This window comes from Emys orbicularis, chromosome 8 (genome assembly GCF_028017835.1).
Source record: "Emys orbicularis isolate rEmyOrb1 chromosome 8, rEmyOrb1.hap1, whole genome shotgun sequence".
Lineage (NCBI taxonomy): Eukaryota > Metazoa > Chordata > Testudines > Emydidae > Emys > Emys orbicularis.
This window is the reverse complement of record NC_088690.1, coordinates 57,004,967-57,027,542: the sequence shown is the minus strand read 5'-3', so window position 1 is coordinate 57,027,542 and position 22,576 is coordinate 57,004,967. Positions and strand designations below refer to the sequence as shown.

At 46.5% G+C, this 22,576-nt stretch overlaps 1 protein-coding gene across 1 annotated transcript; it reads right to left on the bottom strand.

Moving 5' to 3' along the window:
- Window positions 1-2,000: 2,000 nt before the first annotated feature.
- On the bottom strand, window positions 2,001-21,879 carry LOC135882673 (2-5A-dependent ribonuclease-like). The gene is made up of 7 exons (XM_065409656.1): window positions 20,329-21,879; window positions 19,111-19,202; window positions 16,526-16,737; window positions 16,213-16,345; window positions 13,093-13,208; window positions 8,577-8,674; window positions 2,001-2,281 (listed from the first exon to the last, which is right to left on the bottom strand). Exons 1-7 carry the CDS (start codon window positions 21,809-21,811, stop codon window positions 2,229-2,231), a joined length of 2,187 nt encoding a protein of 728 aa, XP_065265728.1. The 5' UTR covers window positions 21,812-21,879; the 3' UTR covers window positions 2,001-2,228.
- Window positions 21,880-22,576: the final 697 nt, after the last annotated feature.

Here is a 22,576-nt window from a genome sequence, read left to right as displayed (position 1 = left end):
CAGAAAGTCAAATCAGGGTCATATCCATCAATTGCACTTTCTCCATGATAAACACACTAGATTCCTTATACCACGTCCCAAAAAAATATTCAACCCTTCAAAACAGAAATTAAACTAAAGTCATTCTGGTTTGCGACTTTGCTCCCAGCCACGTTCGGAGATGAAAGCAGATTGAGGAGTGATTCATCTCTCATGTAACTTGGCTGACATCAGTGGCTTTACACCAGGGCTGAACTGAGCACTTACAATGCAGAGAAGCTGCAGTCAGGGCTTGGGGGTGATACTCACTAGAGTTCAGATGTGAAGTGGAGTGACTGAGATAGAGTACATTGTCCTAGGGATCAGGGACAATTTTCACTCCTTAGCCTGGCACTTAGTACCAGCTCATTTAAGAACCAAACTATGAAATGATACTAAGACATTAGCACTGAAGTGGTTGTCACTCCCTCTGACACCTTGGATTCCTCACTGAATATTCATGTGGCAATTTTCTAATTGACTTACCACTTTTAATCAAAATAGTCATTTTTTTATGAAAAGAGAGAGTTTGTTTTATTTTCTTTAATAGTTAGAATAGAAAACGGAGAGTCAGGAGTCTAGGGTTCTATTCTCTCTACTCCATCGTTGAATGACCTTGGTCAAGTCATGCAACTGCCGTGCCTCAGTTTCCCTGCATATAAAATGAAGATCTGGAGCTTTGATTCTCTATTTTGTTATAGCAGTTTTATGTGGCTCTATTGATCTGAGTGTTGAATCAAGCCCACTGATGTCTGTTGAGATGCATATCAAGATGTATTGATCCAGGCCAAACAGAGCTCAGTATTTATCCCAAGGAACAATAAATCTTATTTTCACTCAAAGTGGAAGTTACTATGTGTAACCATGCCAACCTCTCTTCCTTATTTGTTTGTGGAATGTTTATCAGGGGGCTTCTGAGACCAGCTCCTCAATACATCATGGCTGTAGTCCCAAAGTCAGGATTATTGACCTCCCGAGGAGGCAGACAAAATTTGATTCATCACATGATTATTCTCAGCCAGACATCAGTCAAAATTTCAATTGCACATAAAAAGACTTAGGGTATCTACCTGACAGGGCTGTTTGGGAGGGTAAACAAATCTTCGTAAAAAGCTTTATGGAGAGAGTTATATGCAGTACATGCAAATTATTACAGTCATTAACTATTTCTGTTCCATGCTGTCCACTCCCAGGCACCAGAGTTCGTGTTAAAAACCATGATGCTTTGAGATGTGACCAATCATTATCCCAGTATTCAAGTGTTGCTCTGGACTGGACAGCAAATGGAATACATTGAAATGGCATTTTGTTCCATCCCGTCCTGGCCATAATCCGGCAAGGAGTGCCAATTGGGCAAACCCCTGTGCCTGCACAAAACTCCTTGCAGGACTGGGGCCCCTAGCAGAATCCAAACTCTGTAGCTAGGGCCTTTAACAGACTAACATCCTCACTAGAGCTGGCAGAGGACGACACATAAATCACTCTGACCTCTGTGTTATAGCTACTCGCTGTGTTTGTGTCAGTTTCTAGAGCTGCCCATTAAATTAGAAGAACCATCTGTAGTTGTTACCAGTGTCCGCACTGCAAAGCTGAGATAGTGGTGGGAGAGCAAAGCAGATTCACTTCTGCTTCATGTCATCCACACACTTGCCAGCCAATCTCCGATGGCAGAATCTGTATTGTTGGTGTCATTGTATGAGGAGGGGAAAATACCCAGCTGGATTTCCAAACCCAGGATAAAAGTGTATTTTAGGCAGTCAGAAAAATCTTGTTTCGACTTGCAAACTGAACTGTTTCTGCTGACTTTTGTCAAGATACCTTCCTGATCATGATCACACCCTAACGTAAAAGCTTTATCTAGTGAGGTTACTGACAGGATGGGTTAAATAGTTTTTTAAAAAAGAACTCTAAAATTACTAGGAAAAATATCCTAAATATATATTGATCACACAAAAGCACCTTTATAAACTTTAGTTTATTTCTGGGTTTACATTCACTGCAAAGAAGCAGCTGAGCAGAGTAATGTATCACAGCATATCATCTCTCTTCCCAACCCCACTCCCCTTGGGTTCCTCTCTTTCTGGGAAATTCCCAAGGAAGAGACTTGAATTTTTCTTCCATCTGGCCACATAGTGTCACTGTTGCTCCGCTTGTGCCTTATTTTGTCATCAGCAGAGGATTGGGCAGCTTCTGGTGCTCAAAGCGATGTCTCAGCTGGGATTGTAGCCTTTGAGGATGTGGTGAAGTACCTTCTTTAGGAAAGCTTGAAAAAAAAAATATAATTCAGAACTTCAGATTGCTAATTCAGGGAGGGAGAAATTCAAATGACATCTGCCACATGAAGCTGAAGATAGTGCTTCATCCTACAATTTGTAGAGCAAACACACTGTTCTTGTACATACACCAGCTGGCTGGCTGCGTGTATATATTGGACTATGGATGTGGCTGGGCGGGTGTGGCAATATGTTAAACCATGCGGCTGTGTGTAAAGCTGTGTGTCTTTGTACCACCTTCCTCTTTCCCCCTCCATTCACACAACCAAACAAACCACCTTGAACAACATCCGACTAAACACAAGGCCCCACCTCCTATCCTTCAAGACCTGTACCATACATGGGATAGTCAGTAGCTCCTACCCCTGTTGTTCACCACTGCTGCAGCAGAACCTAGGGCAGGAGGTGGTTCCCTCTGTTATTCATTCGTCCTCTCATCTTGTTTCATTGACTGTGCCTGATGTTCAAGGAGAACAGGCTACAACAACATCAAATGAGATGCTTGTTGGATTACCCTGAGCCACTTCCTTCCCCCTCTTGCCCAAGGATACGTGTCTATGTCACATTCCAGTCATTTAATATGGGATGGGGAGGGGAATCCAATCTCACTCTCCAGTCCCTCCTCAACCCTGTCTGCCAATCCAGACGAAAGGAGCTGACGAAGTCTGCGAATCTGTGTGGGAGCAGCTGGGTGGTAGAGCAGAGGAAGGGGGAATCTATTGGATGCATTAGAGGAGGATCCCATTTCTGGAGAAGTTACTGTGGTGTATTGTTTTGCCTCCTCTTTCAATAGAGGACTATCCAATCATTAGGTTCACGCTACTCAAGGGGATCCAGCTGCTGCTACCTCAGCCTCGGGAGGAAGTGGATTCTTCTACAGAGCAAAAGTGTAAGTAACTTTGCCCCTGAGGCTCTCTGACCTGGGAACCGAGTGCCTAGTGATGAGGAAGGAGCCTGGGAAATCAGACTCTCCTGTCTCTAGTTATTCCTGTCCCCACCTGCACAGTACTGGGTTTACCATGGCAACATGGTGCTTGGCCCAGAGTCAGAAGGGGCCCCGGCCAGCCTGATTCCCCGGCCGGCTGAGCCAGCCAGGAAAGCTGCCCCACCCCACCTCTTCCCACCCCTGTTCTGCCCCAGGCCCACCCCCACTCCACCCCTTCCCCTGAGCTACGTCCTGGCTGGGGGCTGCAGCAGGGGTCGGGCGCACCCTGCACTCACTGGGCGGCGGGAAGGGGAAGCAGGGGCAGGGGGAAAGAGGCAGTGGGGAAGGAAGGGGGTGGGATGGGGAGGAGATGGAGTGGTGGGGAAGGGGCATGGGATGGGGAGGAGAAGGGGATACGGAAAGCAGGGATCCAACATACGGATCCCCTTGGCAGCAGCTGGGGCTCCTCTGTTAAACAGGCCCATCAAGCCCTCACCCTGACAAGCCCCACCTCCCCTGCATCTATACCACCCCCGATGAGCCCCCCCCAGACACTCTCCCCACTGAGCTCCAACCACCTACACCTGGACCCCCACCCAAATAAACCCCACCTTCCCTGCACCCAGACCTCTTCCCCCCCCCCCCCCCCCGCTGAACTCCAACCACTTTCACTTGGTCCCCCCTGCAGACTCCCATTGCCCCTGCACCTGGAACCTCTCTGTGCATCCAGATCCCCCACTGAGCTGCCTGCACCCAGACTGCCCCCCACAGAACCCTCTTACCCCCATCTGGATCCCCCCAAACTAAGTCCCTCTGCACGTGGATCCTGCTGCCAGGCTGAGCCTCCCTGCCCATATCTGGTGTGCCTGGCGCAAAAGGGGCAGGGCCCCAGGGTGTTTCTGTGGCAGGCCTGGCCCTTGTGCTGTGTCAGGGTCAGGTTCAGCCTCACTGCCAAGTCCCTGTCCCAGGGGGGCGGGGGAGACTGCAGGTTATTCTCCCACCTCCAGGCAGCCAGTGACCTGTGCTCCCCACTGCCATGGTGGAGCTTCCACATTTATTTATTGTAAAAAAAAAATTGCAGAATTTTAAAATATTATGCACAGAATTTGATGCAGAATTCCCTCAGGAATGGGGGTGCTGTACAGCTGTGATGGTAGGACTGTGAAGGGGGTGCTGGACAGTGGGGGATCTGTGGTTGGGGGAGCTGGGCAGGGGGTGTGGTGTGCAGGATGCTGTGCAGTTGTGGTGGGAGGTCATCAGGAGGGGTCTCTGGGCAGGGGGTGCTGGGCATAGCGGGTCCGGGGGCATTGGGCATAGGGATCTGTGGGGGAAGTCTCTGGGTAAGGGGGTGCTGGGCATAAGGGCAGGGCACTGGGCAGGGGGGCAGTGGGGAAGGGGCACACTGGCAGCACAGGACTGGGCGGGCCAGTGTGCGTCTAGCAGTTGTGGGTTTGTAAACAGTGCCCTTGTGCTAGGCTGAGTGGGGCCATTCCCGCTGCGCCTCATTGCCCCCAACCGGCCCCTCGCTCTGCGGACCACCCCCCAGCACATGCCCTATTTTCCCAATGGGGGCCCACAAATATGTTTGGCGCTGGGCCCACAAAAAGTTAATCCAGCCCTGCACCTGCGTAGATGTTGCCAGGCCACCTTGGGAGCATCACGTCCCCCTGCTGATCTCTTTACCCCAAGGAGAAGTTATGAATGCTCTTTCTCTTGAGTTCACCTTCCTATCTGCCCAGGAAAAAAGAGGCTTAGATGTTAGAATGTTGCTGGTTGCTTGTGTGGAGGGGGCCTGCAGGATGATTTTCAATTCATGATGGAAAGTTCTCTCGGGTTTTGTCTCAGCATCGTCTGGAAGCCTCAACTGGAAAAAGCCTCCATCTGGCATCTGCGTGACCCAACAGATCGGGTAGGTAATGACTGGGAAACCTCATCTCCTTCCGTCCAGACCCAGTACGAGTGCCCAGCATGAGATGGGAAATCACTCGCTCCCTAGGCTGAGTACAAATTGTGTGGGCATGCCAACTCCCTGTCCCCCCAACCTACCCCAGGCACAATGAAGAGTGGGGAAAGTAACCCCAGCTAGAGGTGGATGGGATTGTTGGCTTCTCAGCTTTGTTGCAATTCCAGTGCATTTGTATAGTACAGGGTTGGTGCCCTCCTGTCCCCCGCCCATCTTGGATTGGCATTGCCTGACGTTCTTGCTCTTTTTCCTTCAGGCAACAGCTTCAAGATGCTTCTAAAAAGCCATCCTAATCCATCCCCGTTTTCACGGTTTGAGTGAGAGCAACTCTGCACCCAGAGGCTGGCTCTGAAGGCACGGCAGTGCTGCAGGTCAGGACTGAGGTGCACTAGCAGGGCCGTGGTGGGAGGTCTGGACTAGAATATCAGGGGTTGTGGCAGTTCAGGCATTAGGTGCTTTGGCAGATCTATGGATTGCACAACACCTGTTCTCATAGTCCTTGGCTGTGGACAATGATGGCATCTTCTGCCTTCAATAATGTTCTTTAATCACTGGCCCCTTCCCCCATAAAGAAATAAGTGGAAGCAAAAAAAGAAAGAAAGGTCACGGGAGGTAGGTAGATAGGCCTAGGCACTAGGACAGGCAGTGCCTGCCCACTCCTCCACTTGGGGGACAATAGCAGAGAGCAGCCAGCCAGAAACTCCAGCCAGCGGGGCAGGAGCAGCCGAAGCAGGGACCTCTAGACATCGCAGTCAAAACTGTAGCCGGTTCTGACTTTCCCTGCCCTGACTGGCTGTTTGCTCCAACCCTCCCTCCCTCTCCTCACAGTATCTTCACCTCACCTTCAGTCCACACCTGCCCCCCTTATCTTCTCCTCCCCTGCCCTGTCCCCTTCACCCCTCTTTCCATTTGGCTGATCCCCTCCTAAGTAAACCCACCCCTCACCCAGGCCCAAAATAGTTGTGGAACGAACATGACGTTTGCTGCCATCCCGCTGATCGCTCCGCTTGTGTGTTAGACCCCTTCCCCCAGCCTGGGGCTGTCTAGTCTATTTAGACAATATTGTCTCATTGTTTCCTTGTACTTCCCTGTCTGTCCATCTCCATCTGTTGTCTCATCTTGAGATTCTAAGCTCGCTGGGGCTGGGGCTGTCTGTTTGTTCTGTGTTTGTCCAGCTCCTAGGGCTGTGGTCCATGACTGGGGCTACTAGGCACTTCCGTAACATCAATCAATAATAATTAATAGGTTTGCTGCTTGGGCGTATTGATTCCCTGGGTGTAATGCTCTTGTCCCAGTTCTCAGAGGGTGTTGTTCCAACAACTTACACAAAGTAAGCGGGCCCCCTCTGTGCCTTTGAAGCAACATTGCAGGAGAATCTGGTCTCTCTGTAAGGCCTTGTCTACCCTGGGGATATGCCCCAGTTACAGCCACCAGTCGCCAGCCACCCAGGTAGCTGCACCAGTGCAAACCCCTAGTGTGGGCAGGCAAATGCTCTGCAAGCTGCAATTTGCGCTGGGGGAGCTTGACACTGTTTGAAGCCGGGGCAAGCTGCATCGTTGCTAACCGCAGTTTAAAGCCTCTTTGCCTGCCTACACTAGTGCAGCTACCGCGCTGGCTGAAATCCCCAGTGCTAAACAAGGCCTAAGGGAGCTGTATCCGTCCCCCACTATCCTTCTCGCTTGCTAACTGCCCAGAGGTCATTGCAGCCTGTGATGTAAAGTGTTTTCCCCCTCCACAGAGACAGCGGGAAGCCTAGTGCTCTGATGTTATTAGTGGACGCTGCAATGGCTGAAAAAAGTTCTGAGTTTCAAGCAACATGCACATGCACAGAGAAACTTTCTGCTCAGATGCTAGCAAGTGCAGAGAATAAAAGGTTTTATTCGCTAGATGTGTTCCTAGTGCCCTTCTGTCTGCCTCTAAATAAAAATAGCAGAGCAACCTCCACGGTGAATTCCTGTCCCTTCAGACTCAAACACACCACATGAGCCTCTGAATCCATCTCCTGTTCTCACTCTGATCACCTTTTTGGAGATGCTAGAGAACTTCTGGGCCCGGGGCATTTACACCCTGGTAGCTTAGACCAGTGTTTCTCAAACTGGGGTCCGCGGACCCCTGGGGGTTCCTGAGGATACTCCAGTGGGTCCACGGGTCCCGCTGAGAAACTCCTCCCCCTCCCTCCCAGCACCTCCTTCATGCCGGGGAACAGCTGTTCCCCGACGTGAAGGAGGCGCTGGGAGAGAGGGGGAGGAGTGGGGACCTTGGCTCTGAGCTGCTCCCGGAAGCAGCCGGCAATGTCTCTGCAGCCCCTGGGGGGGGGGGCACGGGACGAGTCTCCACACGTTGCCCCGCTCCAAGCACTGACTGTGTAGCTCCCATTGGCCGGGAACTGCGGCCAATGGGAGCTGCGGGAGTGGTGCCTGCAGGCAGGGGCAGCACACTGAGACCCTCTGCCCCCCTCACCCCCCAGGAGCTGCTGCCAGAGGGATGTGCCTGTCTGGAGCCGCCTGAGGTAAGCGCCGCCCCTCTCACTCGCTCCTGCACCCCAACCCCCTGCCCCAGCCCAGAGCTGGCACCCAAACTCCCTCCCAGAGCCCGCACCCTGCACCCCCTCCTGCACTCTGCACCCCAACTTCCTCCCAGAGCCCGCACCCAAACTCCTTCCCAGAGCCTGCACCCCCTCCTGCACCCCAACCCCCTGCCCCAGCCTGGTGAGAGTGAGCGAGGGTGGAGGAGAGCGAGCGAGGGAGGAAAGGGGGGGATGGCCCTGAGAGGGGGCAGGGCCTCAGAGAAGGGGTGGGGCAAGGGCTGAGTGGGGGGGCTTGGGGTCCCTAAATTTTTTTAAATCAAAATGGGGGTCCTTGGATTGCTAAAGTTTGAGAACCGCTGGCTTAGACCTTGGTTGTAAACAGGCCTCACACAGGAGTGAACAAGAAGTTCCCAATGCCCCTTGGCCTGGCTACATGAGGGTTACTCTATGAGGAGGCCAGGGATTGCTTGATCATGTCGCCCCCGGCCTCTGTGGGGCAGGTGTAACCAACTAGTGGTGCAGGTCCTCTTCTGGGCTTGATACACAGAGGATAAGAGTCTGTTACAACCCCACCTAGAGAACTTTAGCTCAAGCTGTAGCAGCCCATGAATTTAGCTCTGGAGGTCTCCAGTTCAGCCTCCCAAGTTGTTTATGGGGAGTGCGTCTAGAACTGTGAAGAGAGAAGAGATGATGCAAGGAATCGAGAGCTTTCATAAAGATACATCGGCCTTGGGGCCAATGAAGGCCTTCTCTCCATTCTGATTAAGACTGGCAGAGCGTGCTTTTGTTATTCAGTTGTGAAAATAAACTGATTAATTTGAATTCCCAAACTGGAGGTATTTACCAAATAGGTAATTAAATCCCACCAACCTCTGTCCACACGGCGCAAATGCTCATAGACATAAAATGTCAGATCTGGAAACCGGTCAACAAAATACTGTGATGGGTTCTGGATTATTTCCTTGAACCTAGAATAGAAAACAGACGATTTTACGTGGGGCATCCCAATTCATTGAGAAGTATCAAAGAAGTAGGTTTTCCCACTTTTCACCAGCCTTGAGAGAATTTCCTGGAAACAAACTAAGGTCCATGCTCTCCCTGCTTTGCATCTGTGGCTTCTTCCTTTCTCCCCTGCCTGGGGATTAAAAAAAATCACTTCACTGGTGGTGGTGGGGATTTTGGCCACTAGTTTTCAAAATCTGATTGAAAAATGCACTTAAAGTTGTTTTTTGTTTTTTTATAATGCTGAGTAGTATATGGCTCGATAGCATTCATCACCATGCAATTTTGACAGGTCTGTATGCCCAATTAGGGCCCATTTAGGGCTTATGTCCCCGCCTTCCCATCCCATTTCCGGTGGCGCCAAAGTTTGGCACCGTCGGCCATTTTGAAAAATTGTGTGTGTGTGTGTGTGTTTGAGCAGGGGTAGGGTTGTGTGTGTTTGTGCTTGGGTACATGGAGAGAAAAAGTTGAAAGAAGAGAGTGAGAGAGTGTAAAGACAAAAAAAGAAAGTTTGAGTAAGGTTTAGAGAAAAAAAGGAAAGAAAGGTTTTTTGGGGAGGTTGAGTCAGGAGAGAGGCTGGTAAAGACAGGTTATTCAAGAATAGAAAAAGAGGAAAAAATAAAGCAGTAAGAGAGTCTGTGTTACTGAACACATGCAGAGCGAAACATCCTACCCCAGCGACTGTTGATAGTGAAATGATAGCTGTTCTGGGTGACGAGCCTAGGGAGCTAGCCCCACCTTTTGGTGAACCAATCAGAGGTTGCTTTACAGCTAGGTCACAAAATGCACTTGTTAAACCAATCCTGTAGTCCCAAGATTTTAAACAAGAACCTTTTAGAAATGAACTATTGCATGGTGGGTTATTTGAAAAACTCTAACCAATAAGCATTTGGCCCTGTGTATAAAAACACGTATTTTTGCGAGTGGGCCTTTAAAACTGGGAGCCTGGACACAAAGACATGTTCATGTACAAGACACCTACTGAAGCCAAGAAACCGGAATTGCCCCTGGGTGCACCAGTACGTGTTCAGAAGAGAAGGCCTCTTTACGCTTATTTTGCTAACGAGGCAGGACCATTGCGGAACCCCGTGTTTCATCCTGAAATTGAACCGAAGAAAGAGGAAGACTTTATGGAGCCACAGCCATTTGTAAAAGAGAAAAAGGATAAAGTGCGAAAAAAATTGTTGTCGGATTTGGAGAAAGCTGACTTGAAGGCAGAGGTAAGACCCTTTTTATAACAAATTAATGAAAAATTACAAATGTTTTATAAATATCAATGGTTAAATATTATTTCATTTACGCCCTTAAAAAATGATTTTTTTGTATTTTTGGACAGATAACCAAGCCGGGTCCGTACAAGATTACTGCCCTGGTGTGTGACGAGTGGTCGACAGGTGCAGAACCAGAAACACATGAGGAGGTAAAAACAGCTTAAATTATTTGAAAGAAAAAAAAAAAAAATATATATATATATATATATATATATATATATATATATATGTGTAAGCCACTGGTTAAACATTACTATACGGTTGTGCTTAATAATAGGTTGCCAAAACGATGATCGACGGAGCTCCCGCCAGTGGTGATTCAGAAACAAACTACACAAACAGCGGGTGCAGCGAGCGGTTGTCAACTGTAGAACCAAAAGAACATGATGAGGTAAAAGTTACTTAGAAAATCTTAAAAGAAATATAAATATAAACATATATAAGGGGAGGTTAAACAAGGCTATATGTTTGTGTTTAATAACAGGAAGGTGCCACAAGGCCCAACGGTGCATCAGTCGGGGATGATGATGATGATGATTCAGAATCAGACGAGGGTACGATTGAGGTAGCACGAATAAACTGTAGGGTTTTTTTATTTTTAAAGGTTTGCAACAAAGAATTTAAAACATATTTTTACTTTGTTTTTGACAGACATCTTCAGAGGATGAAGAGGATAAAGAGAGGCGGGCCTTTAAGCAGAATAACCGTGATATGCACCTGTTGTTTTTGCGTGAAGCAAGATTTTAAAAAAAAGTCTGTAAAAAGTAAGGAGGGCGACCAGAAGAGCTGTGAAGATGACGTTATGGCCGATATTATTAGGGCCGTTGTAGTAAAAGCCATTTACCACTGTTTGAAAAAACAACTTTTGGAAAACTGTGCAGACCTGTGCGGTAAATGAGCCCAACCCTTTTAGTCACCATTGTATCTTTTGGGGTCGCTCAAAAGTATTTCATCAGATTAGACGTATTTCTTCTAAACTGAATGTGGCCCAGCTTCTAAATATAATTATAGCCGAAGGCTACAAACTGAAAAAGCTTAACATAACCACTGAAACTATAACCGAAGTTGTAAAAATGATTAGGGAGGTTGCAAAGACATCTGACCCGGTGGCCTTGCTGGTAGACCTGTCAAACGAGTTGGCAGCCAACATTGGCCGATCTGTGTGTAGCAGGGTTCGTAAAATGGATTATAAAACTTCTTACATGCCAGCTTCTGACCCTAAAGGCTCAAAAAAAAATATTGATTAAGATGTATTGTAAAATAAATTTTAAAAAAGTTTGTATAACCGTTTTCTATATTACTCTGCTTATGCATTAAATAAATGTGTATAGTTGTACCATATATTACTTTGCTGCGGCATTAAAAGCTTGTCTTTTTTTAAAAAAAAAAGTAAGATGTGTATAGACGCTTGTGTATTAAATAAAAACAAAAGCAAAAACGGGCTCTTGTGTATACGTTTGTTTTAAAGCAAGACGGGTTAGACATGGCGAGGTTGCTAAAGAAAATTTATTACTCTCCCGGAGAAGTTGGGAGTTTTGGGGGTGTAACACCCTTATTTCAGGCCACTAAAAGACATCGTAAAACTTTAAGCAGAAAGCAGGTTGCCACTTGGTTTGCTGATCAAGAGGCTTACACTTTATATAAACCGGCAAGGCTTAAATTTAAAAGAAATAGAACGGTTGTGTCTGATGTGGACGCGCAATGGCAGGCGGATTTGGTTGACATCGTCGATCATCGTTTCGGCAACCTATTATTAAGCACAACCGTATAGTAATATTTAACCAGTGGCTTACATATATATATATATATTTTTTTTCTTTCAAATAATTTAAGCTGTTTTTACCTCCTCATGTGTTTCTGGTTCTGCACCTGTCGACCACTCATCACACACCAGGGCAGTAATCTTGTACGGACCTGGCTTGGTTATCTGTCCAAAAATACAAAAAAATCATTTTTAAGGGCGTAAATGAAATAATATTTAACCATTGATTTTTATAAAACATTTGTAATTTTTCATTAATTTGTTATAAAAAGGGTCTTACCTCTGCCTTCGAGTCAGCTTTCTCCAAATCCGACAACAATTTTTTTCGCACTTTATCCTTTTTCTCTTTTACAAATGGCTGTGGCTCCATAAAGTCTTCCTCTTTCTTCGGTTCAATTTCAGGATGAAACACGGGGTTCCGCAATGGTCCTGCCTCGTTAGCAAAATAAGCGTAAAGAGGCCTTCTCTTCTGAACACGTACTGGTGCACCCAGGGGCAATTCCGGTTTCTTGGCTTCAGTAGGTGTCTTGTACATGGACATGTCTTTGTGTCCAGGCTCCCAGTTTTAAAGGCCCACTCGCAAAAATACGTGTTTTTATACACAGGGCCAAATGCTTATTGGTTAGAGTTTTTCAAATAACCCACCATGCAATAGTTCATTTCTAAAAGGTTCTTGTTTAAAATCTTGGGACTACAGGATTGGTTTAACAAGTGCATTTTGTGACCTAGCTGTAAAACAACCTCTGATTGGTTCACCAAAAGGTGGGGCTAGCTCCCTAGGCTCGTCACCCAGAACAGCTATCATTTCACTATCAACAGTCGCTGGGCTAGGATGTTTCGCTCTGCATGTGTTCAGTAACACAGACTCTCTTACTGCTTTATTTTTTCCTCTTTTTCTATTCTTGAATAACCTGTCTTTACCAGCCTCTCTCCTGACTCAACCTCCCCAAAAAACCTTTCTTTCCTTTTTTTCTCTAAACTTTACTCAAACTTTCTTTTTTCATCTTTACACTCTCTCACTCTCTTCTTTCAACCTTTTTCTCTCCATGTACCCAAGCACAAACAAACACAACACTACCCCTACTCCAACACACACACACACACAATTTTTCAAAATGGCCGACGGTGCCAAACTTTGGCGCCACCAGAAATGGGATGGGAAGGCGGGACATAAGCCCTAAATGGGCCCTAATTGGGCATACAGACCTGTCAAAATTGCATGGTGATGAATGCTATCGAGCCGTATACTACTATGCTGGAAGTGAAAAAAGGACCCCCTCCCACCCAACTCCTCTCGCAGCCCCCCGAAACTATCTTCATCTGGGACATCAATACTGATATGACCACTTACCATTGTGGTTTTGCACCATAGTGCGCCCCCACATTTCTGATTAACCTCAACAGGTCAGTGACAGTATCTTTATAGGGGCGTCTCTTTTCCATATTTTTCAGAACATCTTGATCAATCTGAAAAATGACCCATAAGAGATCGGTCACTCCATGAGGTTCCCATACCATAGAAAATACTCTCCTCCTTCCCTCCTGGCTACTGAGATCTCCCACACTGGAAACATAGTCACTATCCCATTATTTCTTATATTTTCAACAGAACTGACCCACCTATTTTATAGCTACAGTGATAGTTAAGGCTGTATAATTGTTTCCATCGTAACCCCCTACTGTCAGTCACTCAGAGCTCTCCAAAACTTTTCACGTCTCAGGCTGAAATTTTCCAGGTTCAGTGTCTGTCTGGGGATGAATTGGGCTGTTTTTGTTTTTTCACAAAGTATGAGCTAAAACAATCCAGCTGTTAAGAACATGTAAAAAAAAAATTAAGAACCTTCCCTATTATAAACAAAACAACCACCCAGCCTTGCAACCCCTGACAGCCAAAAGGACTAGATCAAAGAAAGTTGAAATTTAGCTGGGAGAAAATAGACCAATGTAAAGAGAAATATCTCTGGTGACTTGTGGCTTTGTTTCTGCAGTTTGCAGGGCCACCCAGAGGATTCAGGGGGCCTGGGGCAAAGCAATTTTGGGGGCCCCTTCCATAAAAAAAAGTTGCAATACTATAGAATACTACATTCTTGTGGGGGCCCCTGTGGGGCCCAGGGCCTGGGGCAAATTGCCCCACTTGCTCCCCCCTCTGGGCAGCCCTGGCAGTTTGCAGGGTCTTGAAATCACAGTTTGCACATGCACAGTGCTTTGTACAAGTACAGGGGTTTTTTAGCCACTCTTAGCAGAGTTCTAAATGCAGGCATGCAGCACTGCACATGTGCATGGCTAGCCTAGATGCACTGTGAGCATGCACAGCTATGTTACCCATTGAGGCCCCAATCCTGCAAGCTCCTTCATGCAGGGAGACCATTATATCTGTACAGAGACTCACTGAAGTATCATAGGGGGCTACCCACACAGAGCAATTTACACAAAGGCAGCGGCGGCTCCAGGCACCAGCGCTCCAAGTGCGTGCCTGGGGCGGCAAGCCACGGGGGGCGCCCTACCGGTCCCTGCGAGGGCAGCAGTCAGGCAGCCTTCGGCGGCATGCCTGCGGGAGGTTCGCCAGTCCCACGGATTTGGCGGCAATTTGGCAGCGGGTACGCCGAAGCCGTGGGACTGGCGGACCTCCTGCAGGCAGGCCGCCGAAGGCAGCCTGCCAGCCGTGCTTGGGGCGGCAAAAAAGCTAGAGCCACCGCTGCACAAAGGCCTCAGTGAGTGTACTTTTACTGCACACCAAAAGTATTCGTTCCAACAGGTAGGGCTCCACAGAACCTTTTGCTTTACTGACTAAAGTGCACAGTCACTGCACACCTGATACAGAGAATTCTGGTGGATCCAATCCGTTCTAAGTTATGGAATTTTTTTTTCCTTTCAAGCCATAGGAATCCCATCAAAAGTCAGGAAGTGCCACAGTTAAGACTGTATATGCAACCTTAACTCCCCTTACACATAATGCATAGTATTCAGGACCAAATTCATGTAACAGAGTTCAGAATTTGGCTCAGAGACTCTAATTATGTTATATACTATTTCTCAAATAATACAACACAACACAGGTTTTTTCCCCTAGAACCTTGAAAGGCGCATCTTGTAAGATGTGCAGTGAGGGCTTGATCCCTGACACCTATGGAAAGGCTCCCATTGACGTCAACGGGCATTGGATCAGGCCCTGTGGAGCCCATTCACTACATATCTTCAGGTATGTACAAGGGGGACGAGTTAGCGGAACAATGGTTTTATGGTTAAAGCACTGGAGTGGGACTCAGGAGATCTGGCTCTGGATTCAAGTTTCCAGCAGACTCCCTGTGTGACAGACTCCCTCTGAATTTCTCTGTGCCTCCATTCTCCATTTGTAAAATGAAAATTATACTTTCTTTCTCCCACCTTCTCTCTCGTGTATTTAGATTGTGAGTTCCTGAGGGCAGGGATTATCTCTTACTATATGTTCATGCAGCACCTAACATGATGGGGCCTTGATCTTGGTACGTGCTGCTAGGTACTACTTTAATACAAAAATAAATAATAATTAGCATTACATGTGTAACCATAATTTTGTCATTTCCTGATTTCTGAGTGCTTAAGTGTGCAACCTGCATGATAGTATGTGGGGGAGGGGATTTGGAATGAAAAAACGGCAAAAAAATATACTTGAAAAGGTACAAAACTGATGAAGTTTTCAGATATTTAAAATATGAAATGGCAATATAGGAAAAAACAATGCATTTTCTTAAGAAGAAAATATCTAAAGTATATTTTAAATATCAAATGTATATTAGCAATTTGGCAAACCAATTCAGATTCCATTTTGTACAGGAATCCACTGATAATGAAGTTATTTAGTATCAGTGCACTGGAAAAATATGTATATTGGATGATGCCTTGATTATGTGTCATAATTCTGCCAAATCCCTTGGTTGGCCATTAGCTGCTTTTGATCACTAAATCAAATAGGCTTTGGCAAGAGGGCCTCCATTTCACTTTGCAATGGACAGGTTGAGTAATAAAAAGCATTTATGGATCCTTCAGCCTTGCCACCAGCAACAGGTATCCTGTCTTTGAAGACACGGTGGACACAGAACATGAGCAGACTGAGAAAAGGCTGAATACAGGCAGTAGTCCAACCAACCATCAAGCAGAAAGGACTATGATGATGCTACCAAGAAGAGAGAAAAGGAAATTAATCTTGATCCACAGTAAGGAATCTGGGCTGAGACATCTGTGGCCCACATACAGAAAACCTTAGGGCCTATAAGTCTTCAGGGACACCTTTCCTAGTACAAGCTGCCTATTGTTATTTATTTTATGATTTAAATGCCAGCAGCGTGCTGGGTGCTGTATAAGACACTAACTGACAATGGTCCTAGCCCTGGAACATTTGCACTATACAACAAAGATACAGAGAAAACAGGACACAGTGGGAAGCCTATTTGGAGGATTATTCTTAATATATAATTAGCTGATTAAAGCTTACCTTCCTAGTCCACTGGTGGAAGTGCTTCTCAGTTGTTGCCTTATTGCAATTCAAAGCTTTCACAATCTGGCTCCCAGCATTGTATTTTTCGATGTCTGGATTATTCCCAACATCCACAAGAAACTCAAACCTGCTGTGGAATTGAAAGAGAGGAAGGGATGGCCTTCAAGAATATGTACCTGCTATAGAGTTGAAGGTGAGTCAGGGTCGTCATGGCACATTTATTATCCCAGAGTGGGGAGGTTTTGGCAGGAGCATTGCATCTTTTGTATCTATTGTTTGAGATCTTAGAACTATTGTTAATGACACTTACCTCTCACAGGTCCAGAAAAAGGGGTGGTGGATCAAGTCTCCTAACTGAACTGAGTTTCCTCCATGGGGGGAGACCAAACTTCTTATGAGATCTTCAATCTCCAAGTGACCCTGCAAATCTGTTGGACATCTTGCAGACACATCCTCTCCATCAGGTCCATCAAAAGGGACCTCACCCCTTGTTACAACATATAGGACCAACCTCCCAAGTGCCTGAGCAGGAGAACAAGCATCAGAATATTTCACTTCCAGAGCCAAAACCTCCAGCAGAGAGAACATACAGGGTTTGCTCCTGCTCCCCTTGATTCCAGAAGGAGCAGAACTGAGCCCATAATCTGCAAAGTTTCAGTTATATATTCATCTTATGGGCCAAATTCTCTTTGTTCTGCTATTCTCAAGAAACAGCAGGTACAGGATCTTTACCAAAAATAGATATATGAATTGATAATATCTCCCACTTAACACGATCCCTTAAAAGAAGCTGTTTTGATACTGAAATCAAGGTTGTTGGGCTTTTTAAAAAAATGCTGCATGTAAAATAATGGAATCCGTGGATCAAGGTTAAGGTTGTTGTGTTGTAATGAAATATATATTTCTTTAGACTAAGAAAGAATAACATGCTTACGTTTATTACATGGCTGTAAGATGTTATGATGTTTTAACTATTCATTTCCTTGCTGTTAAAGGTTTGGGTTTTGTAAATGATGTGGTAGTTAAATAAATTGTTGATACTTAGCAACCTGCACCGTTTTTTTAAATGAAATGTTTTTTTCTCTTTGGGAGTTGGATGAACAATTGAACCAGTGGATGAACTGCTTTGCCTCTGCTGTATTCCCATAGGCCTAAATCCTGCAAAGGTTAACGCGTCTGCTTAACTTCACACACAGTGAGTGATGCCACTGAAGTCAATTGGATTGGGGCCTAAGGCCTATTTTAGGTATGTTACCCTCCCTTTACTGTGCATGTAATATAAGGAAATGACTTGTCCTTCAACAGTTTTTATTTATCTTTTCTCAATGGGTAGGTTGCAACCCCAGGGAGTCATGAAAGTGGGGAAAATACCCTTTTCTATTAAAAATTCCATTTTCCTAGGAGCTATGTCAACTTCTTATGATCTACTGCAAGAAGCTGACCAGCTCCTGGTCAAATTGCCTATATGCTGCATTGTGCTGTAGGTGTCATGACCATTGTATTTTTATATCAAGTTTAAAATAAACTGAAAGCAAGATACATAGAAAAGACTATGGGCCAGATTGTCTCCATCTGTGTGTAAAGCAAAGGGACAGAACTTTGGTTTGTAAAATTTTCACATACGTTGTTTCACTGATGGAGTTCCGTTTCATCTCCTACCCCACAGGCAAAGCAACTTCCTAACAATAGATCTGGCACTTGGCAGCCCCCTTTCTCCAAAGCTCCTTGCCTGCGCATCTCCAATGGACTAGTATAGCAATGAAAACAGTATAGGTAGAAAAGAAGTAGATCTAGCCAGGGAGAGTTGGCTCTGTCTAAAGAATAGATTGCAGACCCATAACAGGGCTGCAACCCTTTGCTTTCTTGGCTGTTTCTGACACATCATTATATTAGCATGTCGAAATTACAGTATCAAGTAGGTCCCTTATCAGAAGTGACGGAATAATCCACTATTTCTATCACATGCACCTGCAATTTGTATTTTTTTTTAGCAGCATTGGAATGTCCAAAAAATCAAGCCATCTGATTGGCTGATGCCAAATTGATTTCCTATCAACAATACTCACATGCGTCTGACTTAGTGGGTATTCACCCACGAAAGCTTTTGCTCCAATACATCTGTTAGTCTATAAGGTGCTACAGGACTCTTTGTTGCTTTGAACAATACTCTGACCTTCTGCATTGTCTATTTCTATGTTTGATTCTGCAGAGACCAACAACTGTATTGTTATGTTGGGGGTTGGGTTAACCACTGCCCTTCCTTCAATATAAATGTAAGAAATAATCAAGCTCCTTTATGGAATAGATAGCTGAAACAATAGAGGCCACCACTCAAAACACCAGCCATGCAGATCAGGTCAGAAACTGAGCTACATGGGAAGAGAGGTTTTGAGGTATATTGTTTGTTGGAGATGGACTTGTGGCGGGGGGCAGAAACGCACAGAGGCAGACAGAGAAGGCAACAAAGGCACAGCCAAAGATGCGCTTGCAGCCTGATGCTGACAAAAGCTAAGAGACAGCACTTTTGGGTAGAGTGCTGGCTGGGCAAAAGGCTTGGGACTGTGAGCAAAGAAACTGTCGCCTGCTGTTTGATTTCTTTTGTGTTCAGGGAAACTGGACTTTATGTGCATTCTTTGTAAATAAGCAGGATTGCATCAAAGAAATACCTGGCTCCATAATTTATTTCTTTTCCTAACAGAATCAACCCACAAGATTCCAAATGTTAGCTAATCACTTGGCTCAAAAGGCATAACCGCATGTTATTCTTGTATGAGCAGAGAGGGCTAAGATCTCTCCCACCAGGAAATTAAAAGAAAGAGAGACTAGGAAAAGAATCAGAAAAGGGTAGAAAGTTGAAAAACTGTAAACACAATATTGGTATTAAGGAAAAAGTACCTCCAAGTCTTCTTTGATTATAAGTTCCCTTTGACCTTCAGCAAAACTGCTACTCTTATCAAAATCTGCAAGGAGAACTTTATCATCCGCATCTAGCAAAGCAACATGATTTGTTAATAGTAAATTAATGGCTCCTGTGCGGTGTTCCACCTTTCTAGTGTATGGCTGAATTAACCCTTTGTTCCCTGGAGCAGGGTTACTCAGAGGGATGCCCTGATCCGTCCATATGATGGTAAAGCTGCTGAACTACAGGCTTTGTTGCTGCTGCGATCAGGTTTCCTTTCCCCTTCTGTCTGTCTGTCTGTCTGTCTGTCTCTGACACACACAATATACTTTGTCTCGCACACATATACATACTAAAGCATCCTTGTACACATGCATAACATCCTTGTTGTGAAAACACACACACCGTGCAAGTCACTGGGTTTGAATCTTATATAATACCCTTATAGCAGGGTGGTTACCCCGCTCCTGCCCTGAAGGGCTTAAAACAGCCCTGGGAGAGGGCTGTGGCAGGGAAAACAGCTAATAGGCTGATTGGGGAAGCAGCTGCAGCTGGACCGCGCCCCAATCAGGCCTCAGCTGGCCCTATATAGGAGGCTTTGAGCCAGGAGCCCAAGCAGTCTCTCTCTCTAGCTGTAGAGGGAGATGGGCCTGGCTGCAGGGAGCTAGAGACAGGGTACCTGTGTGGAACAGGGCTGGGGGAAGGCCAAGGGAGCTGGGGAGCTCCGGCCTGGAAAACCCCAGGCTGTGGCCTAGTCTAAGGCCAAGAGGTACTGGGGGTTGCAGAGGGCATCCCACAGGTAGGCAGAGGCAGCAGGTCCAAACCCTCCTTGTCAGTGATGAGTGGCATATACTGCAGTCTGCCCCAGGGAACGGGGGCTAGTTAGTGACTGGCAGTAGCCCATGACTGAGGCAAGGTGAGGATAGAGGGTTGGGGGTTCCCCTGGGTGGGGAGACCCTGAGACTGAGGGGTGTATGGCCAGGGGCAGCACCCCAGGTAATGAGGCACCAGGCCCTGGGAGGGACACGGGGGCCAAGCGGCAGTGGGACACCTGCCTGCAGAGGGCGCTCCAAGGCTGGAAACAAGCTAATTCCCAAGACACCAGCAGGAGGCGCCACAGGGGTGAGTCCCGCACCTTTACAACCCTGCTTTCTAGAATTTCTCACCCAGCCAGGCTGCAAGATTAAATGGAACCGAATGTAAAACACACAAACCTATCAAAATGTTATGTGGGTGCAGGTCCCCATGGCCTAATTCCAAAGAGTGCAGATCTCTCACTGCTTCCAAGAGTGTCTTGAGGATGTTATGATTACTGACTGCCTGTGCAGATTTGCTCAGATGATCCTCAAGGTTGCTCTCACAGAGAGAGAGGCAGAAGAGCTGGCAGTTGCCATGAGTCTCAGTCCCAAAAAGTTTTACCATATGCCTGTTGCTATGGCAGTGACTGAGACACATGGATTCTCGTTTAGCCTTATCACTGCCAAGAAGGAATCTCTTCACAGCCACCTCTTTCCCTGCATGGAATCCCAGGTAGATGCCACCTTCAGAGGTGCTCTCAATGCAGTAATACTCATCAAATATGATGTTGAGTTTTCCGATCTGAGGGGAATTTATACTGTGAAGACGCCATAGTTGCTCTCCCCAGCGTTTGCTGGTGGGTTCCCACTCTCTAGGAGGCTGATTATTAGTAGCCGTAGCACCGTATTTGAGCAGCAGCGCCACCATTTCATTGTTGTAGTTCTCGTTGGCCGCAGAAATGTCATTACAATCAGCCCTGGCTCCGTTCTCACATAACAGCTTGGCTATTTCCTCATGGTCATACTCCACCGCTATCTTCAGTGCTGTTTTGCCATCATTGCCCATGGCGTTAATGTCAACTTTGCCTGTCTTCAGTAACAATTCCACCAAATCCTGACTTTGCCTCTCTGCTGCCAGGATGAGCGAAGTCTTCCCATTTTCATCTCTTCCAGTAACATCAGCGCCACAGTCCAGCAGAAAGGAGACTATTTGTTCTATATTCTTGTTTTGTCTACGTATGGTGTTCCTCTTCAGAGGCAGCCGTAATGCATGGATCAAAGCGTTCCTGCCAAAGTTATCACAGGCATGCACACTGGCTCTCATCTCTTTCACGAGGGTTTTCACAGCTGAGAGGTGGCCATTCCTGGCAGCATCCATCAGGGCTGTTTCTCCGCCTTTGTACACTTGTCTTTGTTGTGTACTGACCATCCGGCCCAAATTCACATCCATCTCTTTCTCATCCGAGAAATTCTCATACAAGAATTTCAAGGCCTTCTCCTTCCCATACCAAGCAGCCTCCATAAAGGCCGTGAAGCCGTTGTTATCCTTCTCATTTATTTCTGACCCCTTAGAAAGGAAGAGCTCCAAAAGGCTCACATTCCCCACTATGCCAGCTATAATAAAGGGCGTGGCACCATTGTCCTTTCTGGCACGTGGATCAGCACCCTGCTCCAGCAGAAGGTTAACGATCTCTTCCTGATCAGCCTGTACAGCATTGTGCAGAGGTGTCCAACCACCTTCTACCTTGGAATTGACATCTGCACCTTCCTCCAACAGCTGCCGGACTGTCTTTACTGAACCTTTTTTGATAGCATCATGTAACTGAGATGCTGTGGCTGCTGCTGTTCCATTTCTGCAGCCGTTTGGTGCCGCCGGCTGGCTGTTGCCTGTGGCCTCCATGAAGGCTAAATCAGTGGCTGTGCCCTTTGCGCCTCTTTGTCCCTTTCATGAGCAGTTTTTAGAACAAAATTTATTTCCCATACAATCGAGCTGGGAAGAAGGGCGTGGATCTACATCTGCCTTTGATGAGAGCAGCACACAGTGCTTCACTGTACAGTCCTGAAGATTCCCTCAGGAGTTTTTTTCAGCTATTTCACCTGGTTAACAGAAAAAGTAGCATCTCCTGTTAATTTAATCCCAGAGTTTACAGTTGCAATAAGTGTTCTTTTGAGCCATCCCCACTCTACTCCCCTCCCCTGTACTCCAACTTATAATTATAATGAATTCATGGGAACAGAGTGGGAGATCATGTTTTCTAAGGGACTAAGATGAATACTATTAAACTCATTTTCTTAATCCTGGATTAGTGCCCAAATCCCAAGAGGTGAAAATCTTCTGTGCACTAAAATGCTGTATTATGTAACCCCCTAAATGGATAGATCAATACATTCAGAGGGAGTGTGGCGTTGTCCCTTGCTCTTGAGTGGGGAGGGAGGCCACTCCGCCTCACTACAGGCAGACGGCAAGTTTATACTCTGGACCTCTGGGCAGGGCAGAGCCACAGCCAGTCTTTAGCCTGCAGTTGCCTGGCTGGGGCCGACAACAAGGAACAGTCTGGGGGAGGAGGAGCTCTGGCCCTGTGGTGGGCAGGGCAGAGCCACAAACAGTCCTTAGCCCAGCACCTTCTGTCCGGGGCAGACAGGAAGTAACAGTCTACGAAGGAGC

Bases quoted from the DNA above. Each gene is read 5' to 3' on its own strand.
- LOC135882673 (XM_065409656.1), bottom strand. From the start codon at position 21,811: ATGGAGGCCACAGGCAACAGCCAGCCGGCGGCACCAAACGGCTGCAGA. The intron at 16,738-19,110 runs GTACTTTTTCCT...TCTCCTGCTCAG, and splicing joins TAATCAAAGAAGACTTGGAG to GCACTTGGGAGGTTGGTCCT. The intron at 2,282-8,576 runs GTTGGTGGGATT...TTTTTTTTCAAG, and splicing joins TTTGCGCCGTGTGGACAGAG to CTTTCCTAAAGAAGGTACTT.